The sequence below is a fragment of the Syngnathus scovelli genome, chromosome 6 (genome assembly GCF_024217435.2).
Source record: "Syngnathus scovelli strain Florida chromosome 6, RoL_Ssco_1.2, whole genome shotgun sequence".
Classification (NCBI taxonomy): Eukaryota; Metazoa; Chordata; class Actinopteri; order Syngnathiformes; family Syngnathidae; genus Syngnathus; species Syngnathus scovelli.
Genome location: NC_090852.1, coordinates 19,817,532 through 19,844,033, shown reverse-complemented (window position 1 = coordinate 19,844,033; position 26,502 = coordinate 19,817,532). Strand labels below are relative to the sequence as shown.

The 26,502-nt window shown below is 51.7% G+C and overlaps 5 protein-coding genes across 10 annotated transcripts; 2 read left to right on the top strand and 3 right to left on the bottom strand.

Moving 5' to 3' along the window:
- On the top strand, nucleotides 1–13,632 carry LOC125970470 (voltage-dependent calcium channel subunit alpha-2/delta-4-like). Of its 4 annotated transcripts, none has more exons than XM_049722787.1 (39): nucleotides 1–150; nucleotides 2,056–2,137; nucleotides 2,564–2,680; nucleotides 2,823–2,882; nucleotides 3,001–3,163; nucleotides 3,242–3,373; nucleotides 3,440–3,500; nucleotides 3,663–3,813; nucleotides 3,899–3,973; nucleotides 4,057–4,146; nucleotides 4,224–4,337; nucleotides 4,404–4,482; nucleotides 4,552–4,685; nucleotides 4,826–4,843; nucleotides 4,949–5,026; nucleotides 5,089–5,169; nucleotides 5,256–5,330; nucleotides 5,427–5,513; nucleotides 5,573–5,644; nucleotides 5,768–5,829; nucleotides 5,983–6,050; nucleotides 6,117–6,162; nucleotides 6,266–6,363; nucleotides 6,430–6,613; nucleotides 6,686–6,807; nucleotides 6,891–6,959; nucleotides 10,160–10,221; nucleotides 10,727–10,741; nucleotides 10,815–10,859; nucleotides 11,019–11,081; nucleotides 11,440–11,510; nucleotides 11,668–11,746; nucleotides 11,854–11,906; nucleotides 11,982–12,037; nucleotides 12,221–12,241; nucleotides 12,333–12,450; nucleotides 12,537–12,657; nucleotides 12,738–12,815; nucleotides 13,030–13,632. In XM_049722787.1, the coding sequence occupies exons 1-39, from the start codon at nucleotides 71–73 to the stop codon at nucleotides 13,129–13,131; spliced, it is 3,282 nt and encodes a 1,093-aa protein (XP_049578744.1). In that variant the 5' UTR covers nucleotides 1–70; the 3' UTR covers nucleotides 13,132–13,632. The 4 variants fall into 4 exon arrangements, with proteins under 4 accessions (XP_049578744.1, XP_068507181.1, XP_068507182.1 ...); XM_049722788.2 differs by lacking the exon at nucleotides 1–150 and adding an exon at nucleotides 1,134–1,488; XM_068651080.1 differs by lacking the exon at nucleotides 4,826–4,843.
- Nucleotides 7,077–9,917, bottom strand: LOC125970473 (leucine-rich repeat and transmembrane domain-containing protein 2-like). 3 transcript variants are annotated; one of them, XM_049722794.2, is made up of 4 exons: nucleotides 9,645–9,917; nucleotides 8,849–8,916; nucleotides 8,127–8,777; nucleotides 7,077–7,996 (listed from the first exon to the last, which is right to left on the bottom strand). In XM_049722794.2, exons 2-4 carry the CDS (start codon nucleotides 8,913–8,915, stop codon nucleotides 7,533–7,535), a joined length of 1,182 nt encoding a protein of 393 aa, XP_049578751.1. In that variant the 5' UTR covers nucleotide 8,916; nucleotides 9,645–9,917; the 3' UTR covers nucleotides 7,077–7,532. The 3 variants fall into 3 exon arrangements, with proteins under 3 accessions (XP_049578751.1, XP_049578749.1, XP_049578750.1); XM_049722792.2 differs by having other exon boundaries at nucleotides 8,127–8,916; XM_049722793.2 differs by lacking the exon at nucleotides 9,645–9,917 and having other exon boundaries at nucleotides 8,849–9,278.
- Nucleotides 13,633–13,891: 259 nt separating the features above from the next.
- Nucleotides 13,892–26,460, top strand: slc7a10b (solute carrier family 7 member 10b). Its single transcript, XM_049722790.1, has 12 exons — nucleotides 13,892–14,732; nucleotides 21,558–22,228; nucleotides 22,742–22,946; nucleotides 23,019–23,170; nucleotides 23,872–23,997; nucleotides 24,062–24,215; nucleotides 24,334–24,457; nucleotides 24,529–24,632; nucleotides 24,697–24,793; nucleotides 24,881–25,030; nucleotides 25,102–25,279; nucleotides 25,380–26,460. Exons 2-12 carry the CDS (start codon nucleotides 22,132–22,134, stop codon nucleotides 25,496–25,498), a joined length of 1,506 nt encoding a protein of 501 aa, XP_049578747.1. The 5' UTR covers nucleotides 13,892–14,732; nucleotides 21,558–22,131; the 3' UTR covers nucleotides 25,499–26,460.
- On the bottom strand, nucleotides 14,229–19,338 carry afg3l1 (AFG3-like AAA ATPase 1). Its single transcript, XM_049722789.2, has 16 exons — nucleotides 19,099–19,338; nucleotides 18,537–18,612; nucleotides 18,328–18,422; nucleotides 17,786–17,935; nucleotides 17,656–17,721; nucleotides 17,446–17,570; nucleotides 17,105–17,375; nucleotides 16,888–17,025; nucleotides 16,665–16,818; nucleotides 16,479–16,586; nucleotides 16,284–16,409; nucleotides 16,095–16,205; nucleotides 15,847–15,962; nucleotides 15,582–15,782; nucleotides 15,311–15,505; nucleotides 14,229–15,240 (listed from the first exon to the last, which is right to left on the bottom strand). The coding sequence occupies exons 1-16, from the start codon at nucleotides 19,231–19,233 to the stop codon at nucleotides 15,016–15,018; spliced, it is 2,292 nt and encodes a 763-aa protein (XP_049578746.1). The 5' UTR covers nucleotides 19,234–19,338; the 3' UTR covers nucleotides 14,229–15,015.
- urahb (urate (5-hydroxyiso-) hydrolase b) lies at nucleotides 19,856–21,559 on the bottom strand. The gene is made up of 4 exons (XM_049722795.1): nucleotides 21,250–21,559; nucleotides 20,831–20,973; nucleotides 20,609–20,744; nucleotides 19,856–20,471 (listed from the first exon to the last, which is right to left on the bottom strand). Exons 2-4 carry the CDS (start codon nucleotides 20,959–20,961, stop codon nucleotides 20,382–20,384), a joined length of 357 nt encoding a protein of 118 aa, XP_049578752.1. The 5' UTR covers nucleotides 20,962–20,973; nucleotides 21,250–21,559; the 3' UTR covers nucleotides 19,856–20,381.
- Nucleotides 26,461–26,502: the final 42 nt, after the last annotated feature.

Here is a 26,502-nt window from a genome sequence, read left to right as displayed (position 1 = left end):
GGCAAAAATTGAGGAAAGGCAACCAGCCGGAGCCCACGAGAGGAGACGCCGTCCGTCCTCTTGAGTCGGGATGAAGCGCGGCCTCCAAGTCGCCGGCTGGCTCTTGCTGTGGCTCGGCGTTCAAGCTCAGCTGAAGATCCCGCCTGAGACGTGAGTGTGCTTTTCCTTCTTGCCAAACTGCTTCGGATCTGGAGCGTCTTCTTTCAGACCCGGTGGATGAATGAATGAGGCTTCAAAGTGGTCTTGATCTGGATCTTCCTAGTCTTGCTGTGCATGAGTGAAACCTGTCCAGATGGGTTCTGAGCTCGACAATCACATTTTGACTTTGACTGAATGAATAAATGAGCTTCCAAGGGCTTCTCATCGAGCTATTCATTCATGACTATGACGACCCAACATTTAGCTAATGTTTCATTGACGGTCAAAGTGACTCAATGATGTCATCATAAATCAGTACCTTTGGTTCTGAGTAATGCACATGTTCATAAACGTCATCACAATGATTCCTCGTGGTCGAGATGTCAGAGAGCTAACGAGGCGCTCCGGTAGGGGGAATTGACGCCCTCTTGCTGTCTCGTTGGCTGCTGGGGCACAGATTCCGCCCCTTGCCGGCCGGTTAGGCCAGTGGCCAGGATTTGGAAGGCTCCAACTGTCCCACATATTTAGCCGCCTCTTGTCCCTCTGCCATCTTGTCCACTCATCCTGCTAATCTGGTTAATCTGCACTAGCACACCGCCACATTATCTGGGCTGTGTCCCCGCTTGCAACTTTGGCTGTTTTCTAAATGTCCCCCCCCCACCATCTTCCAGAATGCCTCCAGAATCTTGCACCATGTTCTCGAATGATCACAGAATGTTGTTACCTCATGTACCACAATGTTCTATAATGCCCCTAATGTTGTTTCCCACACTATTCTAAAATGGGTTGGCAATTTTACACAATGTTCAGTAAGTAATATGAAAGTGGCATGCAAATGAATGCATTGTTTGCACACGCAAGCTAATTTTTAGAATCTAAATCGGCATTTAATAAAAGGAAAAACCAAAACTACAAAGAAATTGCATGTTCATATGACGTCCAGTAGGTGGCGTCCTCGTCGGAGGAATTCTGTCTCTACAGTACTCACAGTTCAGAAGATCGTATCTTTTCCGAGTATTTTTCATCCCCGGCAGGCGACGTGACGTTACAACGAAGAAAACTGTATTATTATTTTTTTTATCACGCACACGGTGTGGCACACAAGACAGGCAAGAAGAAAACTATTCCAGCGCAAACGAGCTCACTCCTCTGACGTAGTTCCCGCCATTAGCTAGTCCAGCGAACGTACACGGCTAGCTAGCCGGCTATGCTAACTGCACTGGGCTAATGTCTGGAACAGGAATGCAATTAGCTACAGCTAACTAGCCATTATCACGCTCGTCCTTTAAACATGGCGCTGGACCCTCAACAAGTGGGCCTTGCCACCACGGCGCTCACCGTCCTATGAAGGTATTTCCGTTAAAAAGGTTTTTTACAGAAATTATGTTGTTAACACGCCAATATGCTAACGTGCTCATTCGCAGTGTGTGTGCATGCCTCTCAAACATGTAAGTACTTCCCGCATGATGATTGATGACATCATCGTGAGCTTAATAGGATTTTAGCCTTCTACTGTGCTTGTTAACTTGATACTTGAGTTATTTTGCGTTTTGTTCCACTTGATGTGTTCAGTCGTGTTGTTTTGTGTCACGTGTTTTGTTGAGCTAATGGGTTTGGTGATTTTTGTCATACGTCCGGGCTGCCTAGATTGTGTTGTATAGTGTGACTGAGTCATGTTGTCATAAATGTTGTCTTGTTTTGGGTTGGGTTGCTCTGAGTTAAGTTGGCTTGAATTGTGTATTCCATTTGCTACTTATTGTGAGTCAGGTATTGTGATTCTGTTGAGTTGTGTTGCGTTCTGTGTATCGTGTTTTTTGTAGGTGGGGCAATCGCAATTCACTTGAAATTGTTGTCTACGAGATGATAAATGATGCCGGTTGTGCAATCGACATGACCGGTTGTGTCGTTGTGTTACAGCGTGCAGCAATGGGCGTCCGTTTTCTCGTCGCAGCTTCGAGAGCTTTCCACCAAGTATTCCGGATCGCTTCTTCTGCAAAAGGTACAGCTCGTTCCTCTTTTAGTTGATCCGCGATTGGCATCCATCCACTTTGATGGGGCGAGAAAGTCGCCTGATAACTCGAGGTCACGTGATGTCTGATTTGGCTGACTTGCAGATCAGATTGGGGTGGCCAGGATCTCCAAGCTCATAATAAAGTGACACAAATCCCCGTGACACAAATAACCTCACTAAACAGGGTTAGCGTGCTTTGTTTAACTCTGTGCTAACGAGCGCATCTCGGCTAGCTTGAGCCGTTTGTTGGTCGCTCGTATTGGTTATGCAAAGCGCATGTAAATAGTCTACAGATGAAATGTCTTCTGAGGTAAACGTTCAAATTCTGTCCGAGGATGATGTCCTCGGTGCGCGACTATTGAGTCCGCCTTTTTGGCAGAAGTCCAAGGATCCATTTTTGTGTGCTGTGTTCAGAAACTGAAGGATGTGGAGCCCATCATCAAGATGGTGGACGTGGACGGAAGCGATCTGGTCAAGGATTACGCTGACCAGATTGAACGCATGCTGGGCAGCAAAATGAAGTCTGTCAAGGTGCTTTTTAGAATTCTGCCGTTGTTCTGTTGACCAGCAGCTGCTGAGTGATGAGCTGGTAGAATTCATTCATCAATCATCCGGCACCATCATGCCAAAAAATAAAAGGGACACCAAATATAATCTCAATGTTGTTCTTTAGCGACTCGCCGAGTCAGCGGAAGATGCTGACCTCTACCATGATTTCAACACTTCCTTAAAGGTAATTTTTTTGGTTGGTCTGAATTAGACAATAATCATGTCCACGTTGAAGCAAATGCCGGCCAGCCGGTCGGCCGGCGCAGAGGAAGTCCCGTCAGCGTTTCTCCTCGCATTCTCAGTTTGACTACTACAACTCCATGCTGATCAACAAGCTGGACGAGGACGGCAACTCTGTGGAGCTGGGCGGCGAGTTCCCGCTGGAGGAGAACGAGCACTTCAGCAAGATGCCCGTCAACACCCAGCAGAGCACCGTGCAGGTGCCCACCAACGTCTACAACAAAGGTGGGCGGGGGGCTCGTCCTTCTGCGCCGCCGCTCGGCCCTTGCGGCCCTTCCTCACCCTTCCTCCTCCCCCCGGCAGACCCCAACATCCTCAACGCTGTGTACAACTCAGAGGCCCTCAATGACGTTTTTGTGGGCAACTTCCTCAAGGACCCTACGCTCACCTGGCAATACTTTGGCAGCTCTGCCGGCTTCTTCAGGATCTACCCCGGTAACACGTACGCACGATTGGAGTCATCGAATCCCAACTTTGAGCTGAGCCTGTTTATCGTTTCAGGCATCAAATGGACGCCGGACAGCAACGGCGTTGCAGCCTTCGACTGCAGGAACCGAAACTGGTGACTTTTTAATTCTAAATTTTGTGCGCCTGTGCCCCATCTAGCACACATTTGAGGAGGTTCAGTCAGACAAAAGTTTGCTGCCATCTTGCGCTATTGTTATTTGACTGATGAATTCTGATGATGTGAGTTGAGAAGTTCCACCACTTGCACGCGTGTCAGGTACATCCAGGCGGCCACATCGCCCAAGGACATCATCATCATGGTGGACATCAGCGGCAGCATGAAGGGCTTGAAGATGACCATCGCCAAGCACACCATCAACACCATCCTCGACACGCTAGGAGAGAACGACTTTGTCAACGTCATTGCTGTGAGACGCACGCGCGCACACGCCACAACGTTTGCACGACTTTACGCGCCCATGTGTGTGTGTGTGTGTGTGTGTGTGTGTGTAGTACACAGATTACGTGCGCTATGTGGAGCCGTGCTTCAAGGGAACTCTGGTCCAAGCCGACCTGGACAACAGGGAGGTAAGCTCTCCGTCGGCAGCCTCAGCATCTCAACAAAGTCACGCCGTGATGTCGTCATTGTTGACGTGTGTGCGTCGTGTCAGCACTTCAAGATACTGGTGGAGAAGCTTCACGTAAAAGGAGAAGCAAAGCTCAAGAACGCCATGAAAGAAGCCTTCAAGATCCTCAATGAGGTGGGAGGGGGGCAAGGGGCGTGTCTTTGACATCCCGCACGGCACAATGGGAGAAGAAACGTGTTTTGTGCGCGTAGGCGCGCGTTTTGGGTCAGGGCAGCATGTGCAACCAGGCCATCATGCTGATCACCGACGGCGCCATGGAGGACTTTGAGTCCGTCTTTGAGGAGTTCAACTGGCCCGAGCGCAGGGTGAGCTCGCCGCCTGTGGCTGCGTGTGTGCCTGCTCAACGTTGGCTGAGCTCCTTCGCTCTGCAGGTGCGCGTCTTCACGTATTTGATTGGCCGAGAGATGACCTTTGCCCAGAACGCCAAGTGGATCGCCTGCAACAACAAAGGTGGCGCAAGTCTTGCTTTGTTGTCATTTGAGAGATGCACTTTTTGGAGCTAGTGACACTTTGACGCAGGCTACTACACGCACGTGTCGACGCTGGCCGACGTGCAGGAGAACGTCATGGAGTACCTGCACGTGCTGAGTCGGCCCATGGTCATCAACCACGACCACGACATCATCTGGACCGAAGCCTACATGGACACTGTGGTGAGACCGCCCGCTCCGGCCCCCACCGTCCCCCTCACTCATAAAAGACGGCGCACCGCCTCGGTGCCCTTCATCTTCCTCATGATTTTTCATCATCATCGTTTTCATCCTCTTCATCATCTTCATGACCTTGCCGTCAGCTTCCCAAAACCAAGGAGGTAAACCTGCTCCCTTGGCAATGCTCAGGCGCACGCCTTTATTTTCGTCAGCTCCCTACTTGAAGTCAATCCGCTTGTGTGTTTTGATCATGGTGTCGTTGGCAGCTGTTCAGCACCAAGGCGCAAAGTCTGCTCCTGATGACGTCGGTGGCCATGCCCGTCTTCAGCAAGAAGAAGGAGACGGTCAGTGAAAATTCAGTAGCCTTGTTTGGGAAGGTGTCAACTGAGTCATGGCGTGTGTGCAGCTGTCCCACGGGATCCTCCTGGGCGTGGTGGGTACCGACGTTCCCCTCATGGAGGTGATGAAGCTGGTGCCCCGCTACATGGTGGGTCCGCCTGGCCGCGCCCTCGTGCTCCTCGTCCTCCTCGTCCTCCTCGTCACGGTTTTGCCTTTATCGTCGTTGTGTGTCAGCTGGGCGCGCACGGCTACGCCTTCCTCATCACCAACAACGGCTACATCCTGGCGCACCCCGACCTTCGACCTCTGGTGACTACACACAAGCACGCGTGCCATCCGAATTGGACCGACGTACTCGATTGAAGGTTCCAAAAGAACGGCAACACAGCAAGCGTTTGTTTGCAGTACAAGGACGGCAAGAAACTGAAGCCCAAGCCCAACTACAACAGCGTGGACCTGTCCGAGGTGGAGTGGGAGGACGACGACGAGACGGTAAGCGCGACGAGCGGCCGGCCGCTCTTCTTGGCTCCCAGCTCACCGTCTTTTGGCAGCTGCGGACAGCCATGGTGAAAGGCGAGACCGGAAGTTACACGCTCAACATCCGCGCCTCGCTGGAGAACGGGGTGAGTCCGTTTGATGGACGAGGCACAAAAAGCGAGCGACTGAGCCAGAAAGACTTGCAAGTCCACTTTGTCACGAGCGAGAGGCAAAATGATGACGTTCCATTTCAATCCATTTTTGAACAGAGGAGGCCCCTCTTCCTGGTCAACGACTATTTCTACACAAACATTGACGACACTCCCTTCAGGTAAGATCGGACATTGGGCAATGCTCGCCGCGACTCGTTCAAAACGAGTCTGTTGAATGCCAGTCCCATCTGGGAGTGGAGCAGCACATGTAGACAGACGATTGAGTGGTGATTGAGGCTGAGCTCAGCAAAAATGCGTTTGTGTGCGCACAGCTTCGGCATGGTGTTGACCCAAGGTCACGGGAAACTCATGTTTGTGGGAAACGTGTCGGTGGAAGAAGGTAGGCGCTCGCCTCGCTTTTCCTCCAGCTTTGCTCACATGGTGAGCTTTGACCTTTGGCCCGCAGGGCTCCACGACCTGACCTCTCCCGACCTCAGCATCGCCTCCGAGTGGTACGACTGCAATCTTTGCTCTCTTGACAGTTTGGTTCATTTTTATGAAATGAGTTTACTCATGGCAAAGAATTCAATGCGACGGTTCGTTTTGCCCCTTGAGGACGTACTGCGAGACGGACATCGACCCCGCCCACCGCAAGTACTCGCAGCTGCAGGTGGCCCTCCGCTACCTGCAGGGCAAGGAGCCCGACCTGGAGTGTAAGTGGCCGCCGCTCCAAAAAGCTTTCGGGCCTCCGTGACGTCAGCCGTGTGCGCTCGACCTAGGCGACGAGCTGCTGCTCCAGCAAACCTTGTTTGACGCGGTGGTGACGGCGCCCATGGAGGCCTACTGGAACGCCATCATGCTGGACGACAGGGTGGAGCCCGGCGTGGAGACGGCCTTCCTGGGCACGCGCGTGGGCCTGACGAGGATCATGAGATACGCCGGCGTGGAGACGCGCGTGGCAAAGTGAGAAGGCGGCGCGCTGTCACCGTGCCGGCGCTCGCATCAATACGCCTGCGTGTCTTCCTCACCTCCCAGAAAGTTCCTGACGCCCGCGGACAAGGACAACCTGTTTACGGTGGACCACTTCCCGCTGTGGTACCGCCTGGCCGTGGAGAACCCGCCGGGAAGTTTCTTCTACTACGCCATCAACGACAAAGGTCACACACACACACGTGCTCCTCTTTCTTTTGATCTTCTTGTCATTGCTGTTCTCACACGTGTTTGTTGTGGTTGCTTCCAGGCACCAAGTACGTGGTGGCCACTACGTCGGTCACCGTGTCAGCGCAAGGCAAGACAGCCGTGGCCGGAGGTCAGTCGTCCTTCCTTCGAATTCATCAGAAGGTCAGGTCGCTTTTCTTTGTTTGTTTTGAGCTCGACTGCCGCTCCAGAGTCAGCTGACTCCAGCTACTACTCGGACCGCGGACACTTAAAAGTACACCAATCACTTTTATTGAGGAAGCCATCTCTTCATGCGGAACAATAATGGGAACTTTTACCGACTGTTACAAGTGGTGCTGAAGTTGTAGTAAGTCCGTGTGGCCTGTAGGTGGCAGTGTTGCTGTAGGATAAGAGTGTCTTGGCGCAGGACCAAGAGGGGACGTTTTTTTGCGAATTGTTCACTCGTTGCTTTCTCTCTAAACACTACACGGGGATTTTCTACATCATCTAAGGAACTAGATAGTTCCTTCGAAAGAAAAAGATTGTGATGATTCCAAATGCAATTGCTGCATTCAGAGTGATTCGCTAATTCCTTACTACTCCCTAATGCCTTTTATGTCACGGACTATATGGCTGGAAGGACGAATCAAATCAAAAATCACTAGTTGGAGATTAGAGAGTAGAGTCATGACAATGTCGGAAGAAGACGGCAGACAAGCGCACATCAGAAGCTGCTGATGCGGTAGCCGTGCACCACGCAGGCCTCTTTGGGCGGCGTCTCCTCCGGCAGAAGGCCGTCTTCCGGGTCGGCGTCCGGTCCCGACCGCTCCATGAGCGGCTGCCCGCGGTGGTTCAGGTGCTTCTGGTAGCGTGCCATGAGCGAGGCGTAGACACAGCCATAGGTGGCCGCCACCGCCATCATGATGCACACCGTCCCGCACACCACGCCCGCCACGATCTGCGTGCCGCGAGCCCGCCGGACGCTGAGCGGACGGTAGCGCTGCCGCACGCAGTCGCGGCCCGGCGGACACGAGGGGTGGCTCGGGTCTCCGGACGCAAACTCCCTGGCGCCGGAGTCTCCGCTGGAGCTCTGCGTGCAGTGGGCCAACATCTCGGCCGGCACCCCGCGGATATCCCGGCCAGACAAGCTCCTCGGTAGACTGCAAGTAACGGCGTCTACCAGACCATCTAAAAGGATGGAGGAGAAAAGATGGATTCAACATTTTAGGGAGGAGAGGAGATGTTTGGTCCTAGCCTTTTCTCGTAAATGGCATCAGGATTATGAGGAGGTCTTTGTCAGAATGTCTCGGCGGCCCACCTCGGTAGAGCATCCACTCCATCCAGTGTTTGAAGGCCCTCATCTTGCAGTCGCAGTGCCAGGGGTTCCCAGCCAGGAGGAGCTGCTTAAGTCCCCTCGCAGGTTCAAAGGTGGCCCTCTCCAGGACGGCCAGACGGTTCCTGGCCAGGGATAACCACCGCAACCTCTGGAGTCCGTCCAGCAGGCCCGTAGGCAGCCAGGGGAGCGCATTGGAAGACAGGTCCAGACCTAGGAGCCACCGCAAACCCTTGAAGGCCTCCCTGTCCAGGCCCCACTCCACCTCCTGGCTCCAGTCGATGTTAGCGGTAGTCAGGTGCTCTCCGAGAAGGTTACCGGACAGGTTGAGCCAACGTAGGCTGCCCAGATCAGAGAAGGCGCCCGAGGGCAGGCCGGAGAGTCGGTTCTGGGCGATATCCAGGACCTCCAGGCCGCTGAGGTTGCTCCAGTCAACGGACACCAGGGTGGAGAGGTTGTTCCGGTGGAGACGCAGCGTCATGCAGTCCTGATCCAGCATAGGCAGGAGCGGCGTCAAGGTCATCAGATCCAGACCCGAGCAGTCGCTGGTGTTCCCGGTGCAGGTGCACATGTCGGGACAGCAGCGGCCCGAGCCCAGGAGGACCACCAGAACCAGGGTGGGCGTGACGACGCCAACTGAAAAGCCAAAACAAACGGTGGGCCTCGCAATAGGAATGAACTGGAGAATCATTGTGGAGAAGACGCACCGAGAAGCCCCTGGAGGTTTTGCGGGTGTTGGTCCAGCCGCCTCATGCCAGCCACATGGCAGAACATCCTGCGGAGAACAACAAGTACCCGACATGAGCCCGACGTTCTGTTTTTGCCACGCAGCAAACTTTCACTTTGGATGCAATTGTGATGCTACATGCTAGCGCTAGCAGTTTGCCCCTTCCAGCCGAGCCCGCGATGAACTGCCGGCGCTAATCCTGAAATGAATTGAATAATCCCAGCAAAGCTTTATTCCATCAGAGTGAGGATGAAATGCTGAACTTGGTCGAAAATCGGCGACGGACGATTAAAAGCATCGCCAGATGGCAGGACGGAGAGAAAAAGAGGAGCAAATCCACACCGGCCTTCCTTTCCTGCCAAGGCACTTGAGTCAAGACGGATGCCGCCCCGAGCTCTTTTCTTTGTGGACCTTCCGTCCTGCTTTGTCAGCCCGCCACAAAGGGGCCATCTTGGCTGCCTCTGAGGCCCGCCGCCATTGAAGCGCATCGTTCTCACAATATGGACAAAATGTCTGCCAAAGTGTCACCGCAGACTGATGACAAGTTTAAAGCCCTTATTTGAAATTGAATGATAGTTTCAAACTTGAATTTCAAACCCTAACCCCGAGAAGTTTCAAAGTTTATCATGGGGGCCTTGCACATGCCCAGAAATACCTAGTGGAGTTGCCACGCCACGCCACGGACGCCCTCAGGTGGATGCCAGGGGGAACCGCCGCCCCATCATGCCCTCCCTTTGCACGCCCCTGGACTGCAGACACGTCACATGCACACTCACCATGTGCTGAAAAACGTGAGCCTCCAAGGTCAAAGTCGTGCAGTGGAGCTCCAGCACAGGACGTCCTCCTCCGAAACGGAAAGTCCACCTGCACACAGGTGGCCAAGCGCTCCTCACCCCATCAAGTGTGGAGCCACTTGCTGCTTCTGCTCAAACACGAGCGCACTTCATCCCGGATGCTCCTCCTCCTCCTCATCTGCGTCATTCTCATTCTGGAATAGTGCGCCTTATCCGTTATCGTCATCACTGCTCTCTCAGCTGCCTCTCGCGCACACACACACACACAGACACACGTGCGGGCATACATCATGGGCATACACCCAAACACCCGCCCGAGGTGAGCAAGCATCATGTGGTTTAGAGGGGGCAAAAAAAAAGGCAGAGAGAGACAGAGGCCATATGTTGCGGAGTGTGTGCGCGTGCGTGCGGGTGGAGATTAAATGGAGTGTGTGCATTCATTCATTCATTCATTCACGTTGACTGATTGTGTGAGTGTATTTTTGTTCTATTCATAGCCGTAGGTCTGCAGATGTCCTTGGACGTGATGGAGAAGACGTTCTGGGCTGTCACCAAGCAGGTGACTGAGGGCGCACACACAAATATATACACGCACACACACACACACACACACACACACACACACACACACACACACACACACACAGCCAGCTGTTTGTGAGGCAGGCAGGCAGGCAGGCGATGCTTAATGAAAGCTGACAGCTCCTGACTCAAGTTTTCGCTTTACATTTCCATGCTGGGCTTCGTCTCACGCACGCCGCTTGATTTTGATCGTCATTTGAAATGTCTTTGAAACGTATTTAATTACTTAATTAATTTTTTATCTCTATTTTTTTATTTTAATCGTCATTTTTAATTGTAAGCGTAAATACGTAACAAGAATTAAGTGTCAGTGCTGCCCCCGGAGGCACACTGTGGTACTACATAAGAAGGACCTTTGTCATTCATGAAAGTATGCAAAAGTACACAAACCTGTACTTTGCTCAACACAAATGACATGTAATATTTGTTGTCCTAGTTTAATGATGGATATCTTTCTAATTGATTTTTTTTTTTTCTTTCAGGCGAGCGACACAGACGTAAGTGTTTCCTCTTTTGTCGCTCAGCTCCAGGTGGGAACGCCGCAATTGACATGTTTTGCTTGCGCGTTAGTGTTCCAACGTGGACGGATTGTGCCCCCTCAACTGCGAAAGCGACGTAAGTCACATAACACTACACACCACCACAAAAGTGCTTTTTCCAAATTCTTTTTCGGACACTTTAAAAGGCGTAAAGTCGTGGCGTGCGTGCGTGCGTGCGTGCGTAGGTCACACGACGATGCACGTGAGCCGTCGTTGACATGATGTCATCTTCCAGGACCTGCGCTGCCTGTTGGTGGACAATCACGGCTTCATCTTGCTGTCCAAAGAGAGAAAGGAGGTAAGAGGTCAGGGGTCACGGCCAACGTGAGGAGGGAGGACTAGGCCGTCCGGCGGCTGACGAGGCGGGATTGGCTCGTTTGAGCGCCAGATTGGCCGCACGACCTTCATGCTCACCTTCGACGCTGATCGTGTGCGTTGCCAGCAGTAGAACGAGATGCCATCCTGTCATTATTTGATTGCTTCGGTGACAGCTGGCCATCGCGTGGCACATTAGCCCCGGCCATTAACACACACACGCACACACACACACATTAGTCAACATTATGCACATTACACAAAGCCACGCGCACACATTCAGGCAAACTTTGATCCACCACATGTTATTCAGTCCACTACATTATTTATTTTTTATTCAGGTGGGCCGCTTCATGGGCGAGGTGGACGGCGCCGTCATGGCCACGCTCATCAAGATGGGCATGTACAAAAAGTCAGTTGGACAACTTTGCACCTGCGTTTGCCTTTTTTGTGCAACTTTGTGGCTGCCGTTTTGTGCTGGTTCAAAGCCAGCATTACAACATTGTGTGTGTGTGTGTGTGTGTGTTGTCACGGTTTCCCTACCGCCCGCCCGCCTGCTGCACTTGCAGAGTGTCGCTGTTCGACTACCAGGCCATGTGCAAGAACAGCCATGACCACGCCAGCGGTGCTCCCCGCCACCTGCTCAGCGTCAGTCGCGTGCACCGGCCCACAGCACATTGAAACCTAATCATTTGTCCGAGGCGTCCAATGTTTCGCGGCCCAGGTTAACGGTTGTTGTCTTTTTGTTTCCGCAGCCTCTCTACAACCTGGCGGCCATCGTCCGCTGGATCTTTTCCAATGCGCTCATGTGAGGAAGCGCAACTTTTTCCTTAGCTCTTTTTTTTTTTTTCCAACTAACTTTGTGTGTTGTGTGTCTCTCAAGGTTCATGTTGGACTTCAACCTGTGCGGTTTGTGGCACTCTGATTACTTTGTGGATGGTAAGCCACTGTCATCAGCCATTTTTTGGTCGCGCCCATGACTCAAAACGCTTCCCTTAAATCTGACATGAAATGAATCCGGTTAGCAATCCGGTGTTTGAGTCTCCTTGTCATCACTCTCCATGTTTTTCTCCATCATCCTCATCATCTTCATCATCATCATCGTTATGTTCATCATTTAAGCCAAGGCTGGCTATCACACCTGTGAGTTCACCATGGACGTCACATCACATTAGCACCTCGCCCGCTGGATTTATTTGCATTTCTACTTGCGTGCGTGCGTGCGTGTGCGCAGCTCACAAGCAGAAGAAGGTGGAGGCTCTGGTTCCATGCGAGACGGCCTATCCCGGCTTCATGTATGACACCTCCGTCAAAGAGGCAAACAGCATCATCAAATGTGGACGCTGCCAAAAGTACAATCACTCACATACTCACACACTACTTTTTTTTCTGCGCCTGATGATGAGATGCTTGAAATTTTTTTTTTTTTTTTTTGCAGGATGTTTGTGGTGCAGCGTGTCCCAGACAGCAACTTGCTGGTGGTGGTGACGGAGGCCAACTGCGACTGTTCTCGCCAATACAGCCCCATCCCGCTGGAGGCCAAAGAGATCAAATATATCCTTTTGCCACGCGCCACCTACAGGCCGCCTAAGGCAAAGCAACCGGCGTTTTCTTTTTCCTTGACGACTGCCAACATAACGCCACCGTTAAGTGCAACAGGATGAAGTCGCAGAAAGTACGCAGGCGCCCTGAGTCTTGCCACGCCTACCACCCCAAGGTCAGGCCGCTGCATCTTTGACCTTTCGCACCGTTTGATGCCCCTTTGAAAGATTCAAACTTTTACAACTTTTTCAGTTACAGCATCTCCCATTTCTTATTTCACCATGTCAGTCCATTGTGCGGAATTTTCCATTTGTCGTCTGACTCCCTTAAAAATGTCTCTCTTGAAAATTGTGATCCGCTTGACTTTTTGTCAAACTTTTGTGTGTCAGGAAAACGCCAAGGACTGTGGGGGCGCGTGCACCATCTCCCTGTCATTGAACCTTTTCTGCACCTCCCTGCTGTTTTCGGGTACCCTTCTCCTTATGACATAACCACAGCAAGCAGCCAATGAGGAGGCACAAGCAGACCTGAAGCAGGAAATCAAATGGGGGGACGTCAAGACCAACTTGGTTTCCGGTCGTTTCTATGGCTTTTCACAATGAAGGTTTAGCAGCTTTTTGCTGTTGAGGCAAAAAGACATTAATGGGACATTTGGCGCCCTCTGCTGGACAGATTCCTTCATAGCCATAGGTTTCACTTTTTTGTCTCCTTCGAAAAAAAATCTTGAACGGTGATATACTGCCAATAGAGTTTTTCCACAAAAACACGGGGATTAAGTAGCCACCCCAAATTAAAAAATATATACATATATAAGTAAAATATTTCTAAAAATGTGTGTGTGTGGGGGAGGATACGCCATTAGGTGAACCCACAGTTGCCGAACGGCAAGGATGGAGATTTTTTTTATTGTATTCTTTTTCTTGATATTACTTCATGCAAACTATTTTCCAGTCTCCAGAGATTGTTATAAATAAAAACAATATACTTATGTATATCTTAGAGACTTCTGTCTATCCTGTCGGCCAGCAGAGAATCTAAAGTAGTGTAACAGGTTACAGTATTCTGTTTATTTTACTAAAGCACTTCTAGTATCATTAGGATTGTATTCAGGATATATTTTCTTTTGTTTATTGTCAATATCTACCTGGGCATTTCAGACCTATGTGGTGTGCGTGGTGACGTCACACCACGTGGCCGACCATTCTCTCGCTGCATGTGGCTGAGGTAAGACGAGCTGCGGGCTCTCGATTTCGGCTAATGTTGCTAACGCCAATTAACGCTTGAGCTAATGTTGCTAACGTCAATTAGCGTGCATCTTTTTTATTTACTTCTGACTTCCGAGAGATCCGGCAAGTCCTTCGCAGTTGCACGACGTGCTCACGAGGCATTTTGTGCACTATGATGGTATGATGATGTTTTTATTGTACATTTTGTTTTTGTCTTCAGTGGTGTCGTGACCATGACATGAAGAAAATCTCTATTTGCTGACTCGTAAGACGTTATTCTTTCGCTACTTTGTCTACTGCTACCTCTTAAATCATGCCCAAGAGCTATCCCCTTTCTAATAGGAAGAAAAAAAGTAGAAAGGTCTGTTTCAACATTGTTGAAATTTTATTCTGGAACCCTGAATCTAAAAGAATTTTGAATAAATACAGGAAATGCTCCTTTTTCTTTCATGTCAACTTTGCTGTTTAAAAAAAAAAAAAATAACTCAAACCATCAAAATGTTTACATCATGTCACAGTAGGCTGAGGCACCATGTCATGGCATGGTCTTCATTTGAAAATTGGGGGATAAAAGAAAAAACATAATTGTACAAAAACAGGGTCTTTGCAGCGTTCGGTGCTGGAGCCCCAAGATGACCTATTATTACGGAGGAAGGGGTGGGCATGTGCCTAGAGTGCCAACCCAGCCATCAACTGTGAAGTTATTTGACAACTTGCCAAAATGTGATTTTGCTAACTTGTGACTTCACAGTGGAGCAAACCAGTTCCACAGCCAACGTTATGGTGAAGATGAGGATGAAGTCCCAGAGTGGAAAAAGCCACCAGGCAGATGGTGGGAGTAGCTGTTGAAATGAAAAAGCCAAAAGGTAAGCAGAGCTGCAGCAGATATCCAAATCTCTTCTCACCATTGGGCCGAAACGTTATGAGACACATGGGCCCCTAAAATTTCACAATAGCAAGAGATAAATGTTGGCCATTTTTGATCCTCGGAAGATTCGAAGGCAATGGTAAAAAGAATGTCCAACAATTGGTGTTGGTTTGTTGCTTAAAAATTGAAGCTAATCCGTCCGTCCGAGAGCTCCTTGGGAGGTCTCGCAGCGATGCTTCCAAACAAGTGTCCGAGAAAATGACCAGTCGCTGACAAAGAGTCTAGATGGCGTGCTGTTTGTCGCGAGCTTGCTCGTCGGGGTCAGCGGCGGGTCGCTGGCGGTTCCAGTCCCGCAGGCCTTCGGGTAGGCTGGTGTCCTCGTCCAAGCTGCCCGTACCCTCCACAAAGTCCTCGTACGTGGACTTCTCCTCGAAAGGCCGTGGACCCAGCAGCTCCAACATGTCCGCCTTGTCCAGGACTTCCTTCTCCAGCAGCCGCTTGCCCACCTGAGCACGCACACGTTCAACACAAGCAGGGCTCAAGAAGCTGAAAGGGAGAGCGGGGTTGCGAACGTACCAGCTCCACCAGGTCCTTCTTGTCCCGGACCAGCTGGTGCGTGTGCGCGTACGCTCGCTCCACCAGCGCCCGGACCTCTTCGTCGATCAGCTCGGCCGTGGCTTCGCTGTACGGCTTCTCCAGGACCATCTCGCCCTGACGCGGTAGCTCAAAGGACACTTGGCCCACCTTCTCGCTCATCCCGAACTGGACCACCTGTCCGTCGACACGCGTCGGGCGGGAGCTGTTCAAAACCGTCCCCGAGAGCACGAGCGAGTGCGCGCGGGCGTACCTGTGCGTAGGCCGACTGCGTGACCTTCTTGAGGTCGTCCTGCGCGCCGGTGGTGATGCGTCCGAAAAAGACGCTCTCGGCTACGCGCCCTCCCAGCATCATGCACATCCTGTCGAAGAGCTGCTCGCGGCTGTAGAGGTACTGCTCGCGCGGCAGGTACTGTGCGTAGCCCAGTCCCTTCCCGCGGGGGATGATGGACACCTGTGGGCGGTTCACAAGTCTCAGTCCAACCCACCCCCTTTGCCGCTTTGACGACCCTTCTCACCTTAAGCAGCGGGTCGGCGTGCTGCAGGAACCAGCCCACCACGGCGTGACCCGCCTCGTGGTAGGCCACCGTCTTCTTCTCTGTGGGCTGAAGCACCTGCGTCTTCTTCTCCAGACCTGAAAGAACAAGGCAGACCATGATGGCAAGTAGTCAAACGAGCCAATCAAATATTTGAACTGCTTAAGCCGGGGTGCCAGAGGAGGAAATGAATCAGGATTGGACGCGCGGCGAGCAGATCCCGGACTGACCTCCAATGACCCTGTCGATGGCCTGCTCGAAGTCCTTGTGGCCGACGTGCGGGTGGAGGTGCCTGGCTGCGATCAGCGCTGCCTCGTTGCAAACGTTGGCGATGTCTGCCCCTGCGTGCGCCCACACACAAATGCATGAGCATCGCCTTTTGTTTCAACGGCCGCTCAGACGATGTCGTGGGCACGTGCCGGTGAAGCCGGGCGTGGCGGCGGCCATCTTCCTGGCCAGCACGTCCTTGTCCACGTTGGGGTCCAACTTGATGGGTCGCAGGTGCACTCGAAAGATGGACGCCCGTCCTTTGATGTCCGGAGGACCTGAGGAGCCACAACAAGTTTTACTCTGGCTCCCCTTGTGGCTGTGAGAGAGAAAGGACCCTTTGTTACCGATGTAGATCTGCCTGTCAAAGCGTCCGGGCCTCATGAGGGCGGGGTCTAGGACGTCGGGTCTGTTGGTGCCGGCCAGGACCACAACGTTGGTGGCAGTGTTGAAGCCTGACGGACAAACGGCAAAGTGAGAGGCAGGTGGGCGGCCACCGAAGAAGGCGCATAGCGGCTGCAGCTGGGACCGACCGTCCATCTCCACCAGCAGCTGGTTGAGCGTGTTCTCCTGCTCGCTCTGCCCGCCAAAGTTGCCGCCGCCTCGTTTGCGGCCCACCGCGTCGATCTCGTCGATGAAGAGGATGCAGGGAGCGTTCTTCCTCGCCATGGCGAACATGTCCCTCACCTGTCAACAGACACCTTGCTGTCAGGAAGCCCAAGCACGCGGCCAACACTTGCAAGTTTGCGCGCTCACCCTGGCGGGACCGACGCCCACAAACATCTCCAGGAATTCCGAGCCGTTGACGGTGATGAAGGGAACGTTGGCCTCGCCGGCCGTGGCTTTGGCCAGAAGAGTCTTGCCAGTCCCGGGAGGTCCCGACAACACGGCACCCTAGCAAAACATTTTCTTGTTCATCAGCATATCTCTGCGGGTGATTTTTTTTTTTTCTTTCTTCAAACAAAAGTGTCACCTTGGGGATCTTGGCTCCCAGATCCTGGTACTGCTGCGGGTTCTTGAGGAAGTTGACAAACTCCAGGATCTCCAGCTTGGCCTCCTCGCAGCCGGCCACGTCCTTGAACTTGACCTCGATGTCGTCCTTCATCATCTTGGCGGTGGATTCGCTCATGCTGAAGGGCCCGCCCCTGCCACCGCCGGGCCCCGCCCCCATGGTTCCGCGGCGCAGTGTGAAGAGCAGGAAGCCGATGAGCAGCAGCGTGGGAATCATGCTCATCAGGAAAGACCTGCGCGCGCACAAAGGCAAACGCGGCGTTGAGGAGCGTCCCGAGGCCTTTTGACGCGGCGCTCGCTGACCCGTCGCTCTCGGTGCTGTAGACCACGGCGGGCCGGCGCGACGCCTCCATGCCCATCTCCAAGTGGGCCGTCTCCAGGTTCCTTTCAAATGTGTCCACGCTGCCGATGTTGAACCACACGTAGCTCTGTGCGCAACAGGATGACATTTTTCAGACTGGCGTCAAATTCATGTTTAAGAGGAGCAAAACAAATGACCATGTTGCCACTCACCCCTTCACCGCCGGGCTTGAGGATGACACGCACGTACTGCTTGTTGACCACTTCCAGACGCTCCACCTAAACACGCAGAAAGAGAAATAGCGAGCCAAAGTTGTGGCCGGGGCTCGTCGAGGCACCTTACCAAGCCGCGGCCCAGGTAGTGGTGCACAAAGTCCTTCCAGGTGATCTCGCGCCCGCCGTCGCGGAAGTACATGTAGAGCAGCGTGGAGGAGGCGCCGGCCGCCAGGACAGCCAGGTAGCGGAAGTCCTTCTCGTCCCACGGGAAGTCGCCCTGAACGCAAACGGCGAGCGCGACATCGTGTACGTGAATATTTATTCCCTCGCGTGTTTGGTACATTTAAATTCTGTTCACGTCGGGCAAAAGAAGCCCAGGACTACCAATTTGAGTTTATTTGATTTCTGATTCTGTGACTGTTTAGCTTTGTAACATGTAAAAACAGTTAGCAGTCTCCTTCTGTGCAGGATGACAGATTGGAATTCATCGATTAACCGCTGCACCAGTTTGCTTGCGCCTTTATGTGCTTGATGGAATGCTTTGGCGCCATCTTGCTGCATCTCGGTGCCAGGCAACGTGATGGGAAAAGATTGCGTGATGCTGCGTCACCATGCGAGAGCAACTCTTGTTGTCGTGTGTGAAACATCGCAGGTTTCGGGAGTCCAAACCTTCTGCATTCGACTCCACCAGTCTTTTTTTCCTCCTGCTCTCTTGCCACCTCCTGTCCGTCCTCCTCGTCCTCCTCCACTTTCTCCTTTCACGTCTGGAAAGCACAGACAATCTCAGTGACGACTCCTTTTATCCAATAGCAAACAGACGCCGATTTTGTTGATGCTGTAAAACATCTGAGACGGGTTCGATCCAGCCAGGCCTTCACCTTGGGGCTCAGTCGAATAAAGACGTTGCCGAACCACCCGAAAGCCGCGCGGGGACACATAGGTTGGGGACGCGCTCTGAAAAGAGCATGCAAAGTCATTCATGTCATTAATTGACGTTACCTCATTAACTCAATGATCAAATAAAAACAATTCATGAATGAACATGAATGAAGACTTTATGTCCTGCAAGCCTCAACTCACTTTATTAGCAAGTCTTTGTAACAGTGTGGGTGGCGATAATCATTTCGAAGGACGCCAATTCCCACGTTTTGCAACGAACCTAGCTAGCCATGTTGTAAGGTTATATGAATAAGCTGTTACGTCAGCTCAGCGCCGTGTTTACCTTCCGTTAGAGCGGGACATCTGTCCTAAAATGAATTCATTTCAAAGGTAAGATTTGGCCGTCCTTCCTTGCTGAAGTTTGACAGAAGCAGATCCACTCAAATTTAAACTTAGCACGATTCTCCAAATGGACTCTTAAGTTCAACAGCTAAGACAAATGACATCATTTATAAACTGAAAAGTACTTTAGGGGGGCGAATGACGTCAAAAGGTAATTACCGGCACGCCGAAGCGCGTGTATCCGCCAATGAAGCGACGTCCGACGGCGCCGGCGTTTAACCGAGCCGCGACAAGTGCAGCCCGGCAGCACAGAGGTCGCGCGGCCGCTGAGACCAGCCTCAAAAGCTGCGACATCCTCCCTCCCTCCCTCCCTTTCCCACCCGGCCAAGCTCCTGTCGATTAGGAGCTCTAAAGTCAAACTTGTTCAAGTGAACTCGTCTTTCCCCAGCTCATCGTCGTTCTGTTATTGAACAAGGACCGACGTCAAATGTCAACCCAATCATGCCGAGCCTTGGGGTGGCATTTTCTAACGCCTGATTAGAAATAGAGAAATAAAAACAGACTTCATAAAGGAAATATATTTTAAAATATAGTTGCTGCTAATAGATTTTTTAAACAGACCTTTCTGTTGTCTAAGCATATTAACAGTGATTTTTACATATTCGATCAAGATTTATTTTCAAGCAGGCCCTAACAAAGCGTTAAGGGGGCCTCATTGAAAAACCTCTCCCTGATTGGTCGGAGAGAAAAAGATCACGCCCCCAAAACACAGTCAAACGGGACAGCGACAGACACTCGTATTACAAAATAGACACGAAACAAAATAATAAAAGGAAATATATTTGCTGTCAGAGTAATCACAAAATCAACAACTTTGTAGTTGTATCGTTTATCAAATAGCACTTTACAAAACAAAAAGAATTAGATTTGAGGTTAAAGGCTAAAGCAGGGGTGGGCAAGGAAGGGCAACTCGCAACACGTTTCTTTCCTGAAATTTAATGATTAAATAAAACAATCTCGGTTGATCATTTCTAAGTAAATCATTATCAACAAATATAAGATAAAATGAGAATAACAATTGATTTGACATTTTTTTATAAATCTCATTTATGATTGAATGTGGCCCATCTGATTTAAAGGTCAAAATGTGGCCCGTGAACACAAACGTTTCCCCATCACATGAACTGAATGAACGGTGCAACTTTCTCCTCCTTGTTGACGACAGCCAAGTCCAAACGGGATGGTCACCTGTCACTGCCCGGGTCGATCCAGGCCATTGACCAGGCGGGGCAACGGTACCCACAACATCAATGTTTACAGTTCAGTCAGTGGCACACATTGTGTTTGTAGTGTTCACAACTGGGTTGGATTTAAATCCAAGTTCATGAATATGCATGTGTCATGGCAAAAATAATAATGATAATAATAATTCTTCATCTGTAAGCATGTGTGAGCGAGCGAGCGAGTGTGTGTGCGCGCCTGCGCCTGCGCCTGCGCGGCCCTCAGCTTCCCATGTACGTGCTGAAGGAGAAGCGGCTCATGAGCAGCGGCAGGTGAAGACTTTGCATTGAATCCGTGACGGTGAACACCACCTGGAGCACACACACGTTGATCGAAAGATGATTGATCACTTGATTGGATGACCATCTGAAAGCATTCCAAATCTACTGAAAATGTTCAAAGAGGAAAAAAAGAATAGGACGACTGGCAAGCATGTCAAAAAGATGACCTCGGCGTAGGGATAGAAGGAGTCGCGGTCCAGGCTGGTCCAGTACGAGCCGGTTTCAAAACGTAACTTGTACATTCCCGGGACGAACGCTTCCCGGCTGATGAGACCCGGACAGCGGCCGTCTTCGTCCGTCGTTCTGCCATTAAAAAACAAACCAACAAACATGGAACTTGAACATTTCCTTTACCCTACCACCGGAGAGAGCCGGCATATTGAGCGTACCCGACGTTGAGCATGTTCCACAGCTTGAGCTGCGAGTCGAGTCGATGCAGGCTGAGGGACACGCGTGAGGCCGGAACGCCGTCGCTGATGTTGAGCACGTGCGTGGTGAGCGGGCTGCGCTCCGACGTCATCGCAACAATTTCCTGGGCAAAAATAAATAAATTTTTCAGACTAATTGGCTGATTCATCCGTCTTCACTGTTTTACTCTCCCAAAATTCTGGAGCCGTTGACCTTTAAATCTGGCTCCATCAAAATCTTCATTTTGGTGGAAATACAGAACGTTTACGATTGCGTTTGGTGTCTCGTAGATTCGTAACGGTTTGAGTCGGATCAATGAGCACATACGGGCAACAAATGCTAAATTCAGTCACGTTAGCTCCATTCCAAAATAAATTAGAAGATGAGTGAATACGCTTACCTGGTGGTGAGTCTGTCGTCTGCCGCTCAAACTCTCTCGTCGGTGTGTGACGGCGCGGCGCGGCGCGGCGTGCACGACAAACAAGCTTGGTGTCAAAGGTCTGCGTGTCCGGAATGAATCATTACAGAAAATAAAAGTCAACAAACAAGCAAGCGCTTGGCCATTTAATCATCAATGTTAGCTCATTTTAAAAGGTCGCCGCAATCGTTTTGTTGAAGCTGACGGAAGGGAAATTGCTGCTTGCACAGCTCAAGCACATGATTGAATCCAGATTAGAAGGGAAATTAATCATCTTTTGCTGATAACAGGCACGCTGCAGCTTATGGCAAAGTTGGGAAGACTCCTGCGTCCTGCAATGAACTTCTCCACACTGGCTGGAGCCAGCCTGGATTCAAATGATGAAGACGCCAGCCAGCCCAGCACCTTGGGGAGGGACCCTGCTTCAAAATCCCCCCCCCTCCATCCATCCGCCCATCCATCCTTGACACCGATCCTTGAAAGTACTCCCTCCCCCCCCCTCCCCCTGCTCCAGTGTGAGGCCTCCATTCTGTGCATGCCCAACAAATCCAAATCCAGGTGAGCATTCTTCTACTTGGTTGATTGTCACCGTGGCCATATCCACTCACAGACGTTGACAGCGACCGCACCGGTTACTCTTCTCTGGCCGTTCAATCCGGAGTTAAATCCAGTCAGGGTGTCCCTGAACGCCTCCCGGCGAGTTGCGCCTACTTAACATTCAAGCCCCAGCAGCGGCCGGGGTGTTGCGCAAGCGCGGCCCATTGAGGAGGCCCGGATGCCGAGAGAGGGGAGCGCCGGGACGAGCCATCCAGCCAGATTGGAACGAGCCGCGGCTGGAGCCACAGCACCAGCCGGAAGGCCGATATGGACCGGCCGCCGCGTGACCCCAGGACCCCGGCTCCGGACCGCGTGACCCTCAAGAAGGAGATCGGCCTGCTGAGCGCCTGCACCATCATCATCGGTGAACGGCGCCGCCGTCGTCCTCCCTCATCGTTAGGCAACGAGCGTGTTTGTGCTCGACGCGCGTGTGCCGCTTTGAATGAATGAGCTGAGCTGAGCTGAGCTGAGCTGAGCAGCGTGCGCGTCGTCAACTTGCCACATCAATACGGACGGACGGAGCGCCGGCACCGGCGCGTCACATGCTGTTAAATTGCGCCCGACTTTGGGCCGGTCGCCGCTCCATGTCAACAAGTCAAGACGTCAATTACGGGCCTTGTACCACTACATGCGTCTCATGGAAAGCCAATAGTGGTGTCCAAACTACAGCCCGGGGGCCTTTCATCGCCACCACCCGTAAACTAAACATAACTTTTATAACACAAAGCTCCCAATGCTAGTTAAAACAAAATAAAAGCAGAATTATTGCATTATAATTGAATCATTATGTTGATGATTGGTTACTGCAGTAAAAGCAAACCTTTCTAAAGGTCTGTTGAGCTCTGGACTGTGTGTTGAACTGTCACCCCTCCCTCAGGGAACATCATCGGTTCGGGCATCTTCATCTCGCCCAAAGGCGTTCTGGAGCACTCGGGTTCGGTGGGTGCAGCGCTGCTGGTGTGGATGCTGGGCGGAGGCGTGGCCGCCCTGGGCTCGCTGTGCTACGCCGAGCTGGGCGTGGCCATCCCCAAGTCGGGCGGCGACTACGCCTACGTCACCGAGATCTTCGGAGGCCTGGTGGGGTCAGTTGCCGTTTCCTGCTTTACGCCCTCCGCCGCACGCTTCGGGCCTCATTGAAGCTCTGGTGACGTCAGGTTCCTGATACTGTGGAGCGCCGTGGTGATCATGTACCCGACCACGCTGGCCGTCATCGCGCTCACCTTCTCCAGCTACGTGCTGCAGCCCGTCTTCCCCGAGTGCGCGCCGCCGTACGCCGCCACGCGAGTGCTGTCGGCCACCTGCCTCCGTGAGTCAAAAAACGCGGCTCGTGTCCCCTTTGAAAGTTGTGATTTCGTGATCTCGCAAGATCATTTGTCACCATTGGGTGGCTTGGGAGGTGAGCGCGGGCTCCCTCGGCGCAGGTGGCGCTTCTGGTGGGACGCTCACGTTTTGTGGCTCCTTTGCGACGGAAACCATCCGTCTGGCCGGGCCGACAAGAGTCTCTTTGTGCCCGAGAGCCGGGCCACCGTGAGAGCGCGTGACACTGATGGATGAGCCCCCGGCGGCACAGTGCATTCCTCAAGCCATGGAGACCCGCCCGCCCCCAGCCATGGAGGGATGAAGTGGGTGGATGGATGGATGGATGGATGGATGGATGGATGGATGGATGGATGGATGGATGGATGGATGGATGGATGGATGCATAGATGGATGGATGGATGGATGGATGGATGGATGGATGGATGGATGGATGGATGGATGGATGGATGGATGGATGGATGGATGGATGGATGGACGGATGGATGGATCAATGGACGGACGGGCGGGCGGACGGACGGACGGACGGACGGACGGACGGAAATGCCAAAGCTCACCAGTCGTGGGACATTGTGATTTCCTGGGCAGCTTGTACATGTTTCCTGATGATTGCGAGAAAGCACGAACAACATAAGCAGTATTTGTTATTAAAGGGACTTGGGCCAAATGTGTTTTGTGACATTGGCGCAGTGCTGCTGACGTGGGTGAACTGCTCCAGCGTGCGCATGGCCACCAGGATTCAGGACGTGTTCACGGTGGGGAAGCTGCTAGCGTTGGGGCTGATCATCGTCGTGGGTTTGGTGCAGATCTTCAAGGGTAAAACTCCTTTCCTCACCTTTCGTCCCACCGGGAGCTGACCGTGGTCTTCTGTTTCCTCCAGGCAACTATGAGGCGCTGACTCCGCAGGCGGTCTTCTCCATGGAGCGGAGCCCCTCTGTGGGGCAGATGGCGCTGGCTTTCCTGCACGCCTCCTTCGCCTTCAGCGGATGGAACTTCCTCAACTACGTGACGGAGGAGGTTGTGGATCCCAGAAGGTGCCCGCTGCTTCTACTCTGCTGGGCTTGTTCCTGCTCGTGCTGCTTGTTGAACACGAGCCTTGTTGGCTACAAGAACAACAACGACAGACGTTTCCCTGTGTCCCTGTTGGTTCAGGAACCTCCCTCGCGCCATCTACATCTCCATCCCGCTGGTGACTCTGGTCTACACGCTGACCAACATGGCCTACTTCTCGTCCATGTCTTCCGACGAGCTGCTTTCCTCCAACGCCGTCGCCGTCGTGAGTTTCTCCAGCATGAGCTAGTGTTAATGCTAATGTTAGCCTAAATACTAATACGTCCTCTCGTCCAGACGTTCGGAGAGAAGCTGCTCGGCGTCTTTTCCGTCATCATGCCCATCTCCGTGGCGTTGTCCACGTTCGGCGGCATCAACGGCTACCTGTTCACTTCGTCCAGGCGAGTGCCGGCCGCTCGCCGTTGCTAGCGTTGACGTTTGCCCTGACCGCGTTTGCGCCGCCAGGTTGTGTTTCTCGGGCGCCAGGGAGGGTCACCTGCCCGGCCTGCTGGCCATGATCCACGTGGACAAGTGCACACCCATCCCGGCTCTGCTGGTCTGCGTATGTTCAAACCGGCCTTTGCTCCGCTAGCTAGCCAGCTAGCGCGTGGCCCGGTGTCTCCTCTCACGGCAGCGTGCATGCTCGCAGTGTACGGCCGCCATGGTGATCCTGTGCATCGGGGAGACTCACAACTTGATCAACTACGTGTCCTTCATCAACTACCTGTCGTACGGCGTCACCATCGCGGGCCTCCTTTTCTACCGCTGGAAGAAGCCCAACCTCTACCGCCCCATCAAGGTCCCAGCTCACCTCTTCTTTTTTTTTTTTTTTTTTTAATTGTTCCTTTCATGACTTTGTGCTTGGCGCAGGTGCGTCTGCTGGTGCCCGTGTGCTACCTGATGTTCTGGGCGCTGCTGTTGGGCTTCAGTCTCTACTCCGAGCCGCTGGTGTGCGGCGTGGGTCTTCTCATCATGCTAACCGGCGTGCCGGTCTACTTTCTGGCCGTCCACTGGAGGGCAAAACCAAAGTGCCTCAACCGCTTCATTGGTGAGCACTTGTTGAACTTTCAACTTGAACAGTCTTCCCGGCTAATTGGCCCGCGTCCATGCGAAGAAACATTGCCAACGTCGCTGTTGTTGTCGTGCAGAGACGGCGACCGTGGTGGGCCAGAGCCTGTGTTTGGTGGTCTTCCCTCAGTTGGACCCCATCGAGGCGGTGGAGTCTTCCGAGTGGACGGAGCCGTCGTCCGGTTCGTCCGCTAACTAAAAATGGCTGTTTCCACCGCCTCATGCTGCGTTGCGTCCCCGTGTGACATTTCTGGCGAGCGGACGCCTTTTCTTCCTTGCAGACTTTTGCACGTTGTTTTATTTGCCACCACGCAACGTACAACTTGCTCATGTGAGCCAACCCAGCTAACCAGCAAAATACACTGGGTTTTAGGAAAGCAACATCCTCACACAAGTCGTTTGTTTTATGTCAGCGTTTGGATTATTGACAGGGCCAAATGTACTTCATTTTTTTGAGAACTAACCGATGGATTAGGTTGACATGGTAGTACGTATCTTCTTTTCTTTTTCTAAAAGAGTCAGCTCGTCCTGTGTGTCGCAGTGGGCCAGCGTATTGGTTTTGACTGCAGTTTCCTTTATTTCAAATCCAATCTGAAATGTCATCGTTTATATGGACGCGTATTTCACGCCGGGGCGTAAATAAAAAGTTCACGGTCACATCATGATAAGTCAACTTGTCAAAATGAACTTTTTTAATACCTCCCTGACTTTGCTTTTTTTCCACTGTAAATTATTTGTAAAGTATTGACAATGCAATATTGTTAACTATCAAGTAGTTTTAGACCCGACCATTCTATCGATTTCGTCGATTAATAGAAATATCAGATATAATTTTATTTGCATTAAAGTGTATTAAAACATTTTCCCGATGACTCTTTATTAACCAATTCTTGTTTATTTGGTATGATTTAGGGATTGATAAACAACAACAGCTAAGCAATATGACACAAGAATTGATGGTCATTGAAAGAAAGAAAGAAAAGCAGATGTTTACAAATATTTTATTTGGATTAAACACTAAAGATACATGATGAAATACGAGGCCATTGATTTGATAAGCGATTTGTTGTCAATTAAGCGATTCATTTTGACACTTTTAGACGTGAGCCTGAAATCTAACGGTGTTTATGCCTTGGGATTACATTAAATCGCAAATGCTTGCATGTTCTTACTTTCTTTTAGTTTTTTAATTAAATCGAATTG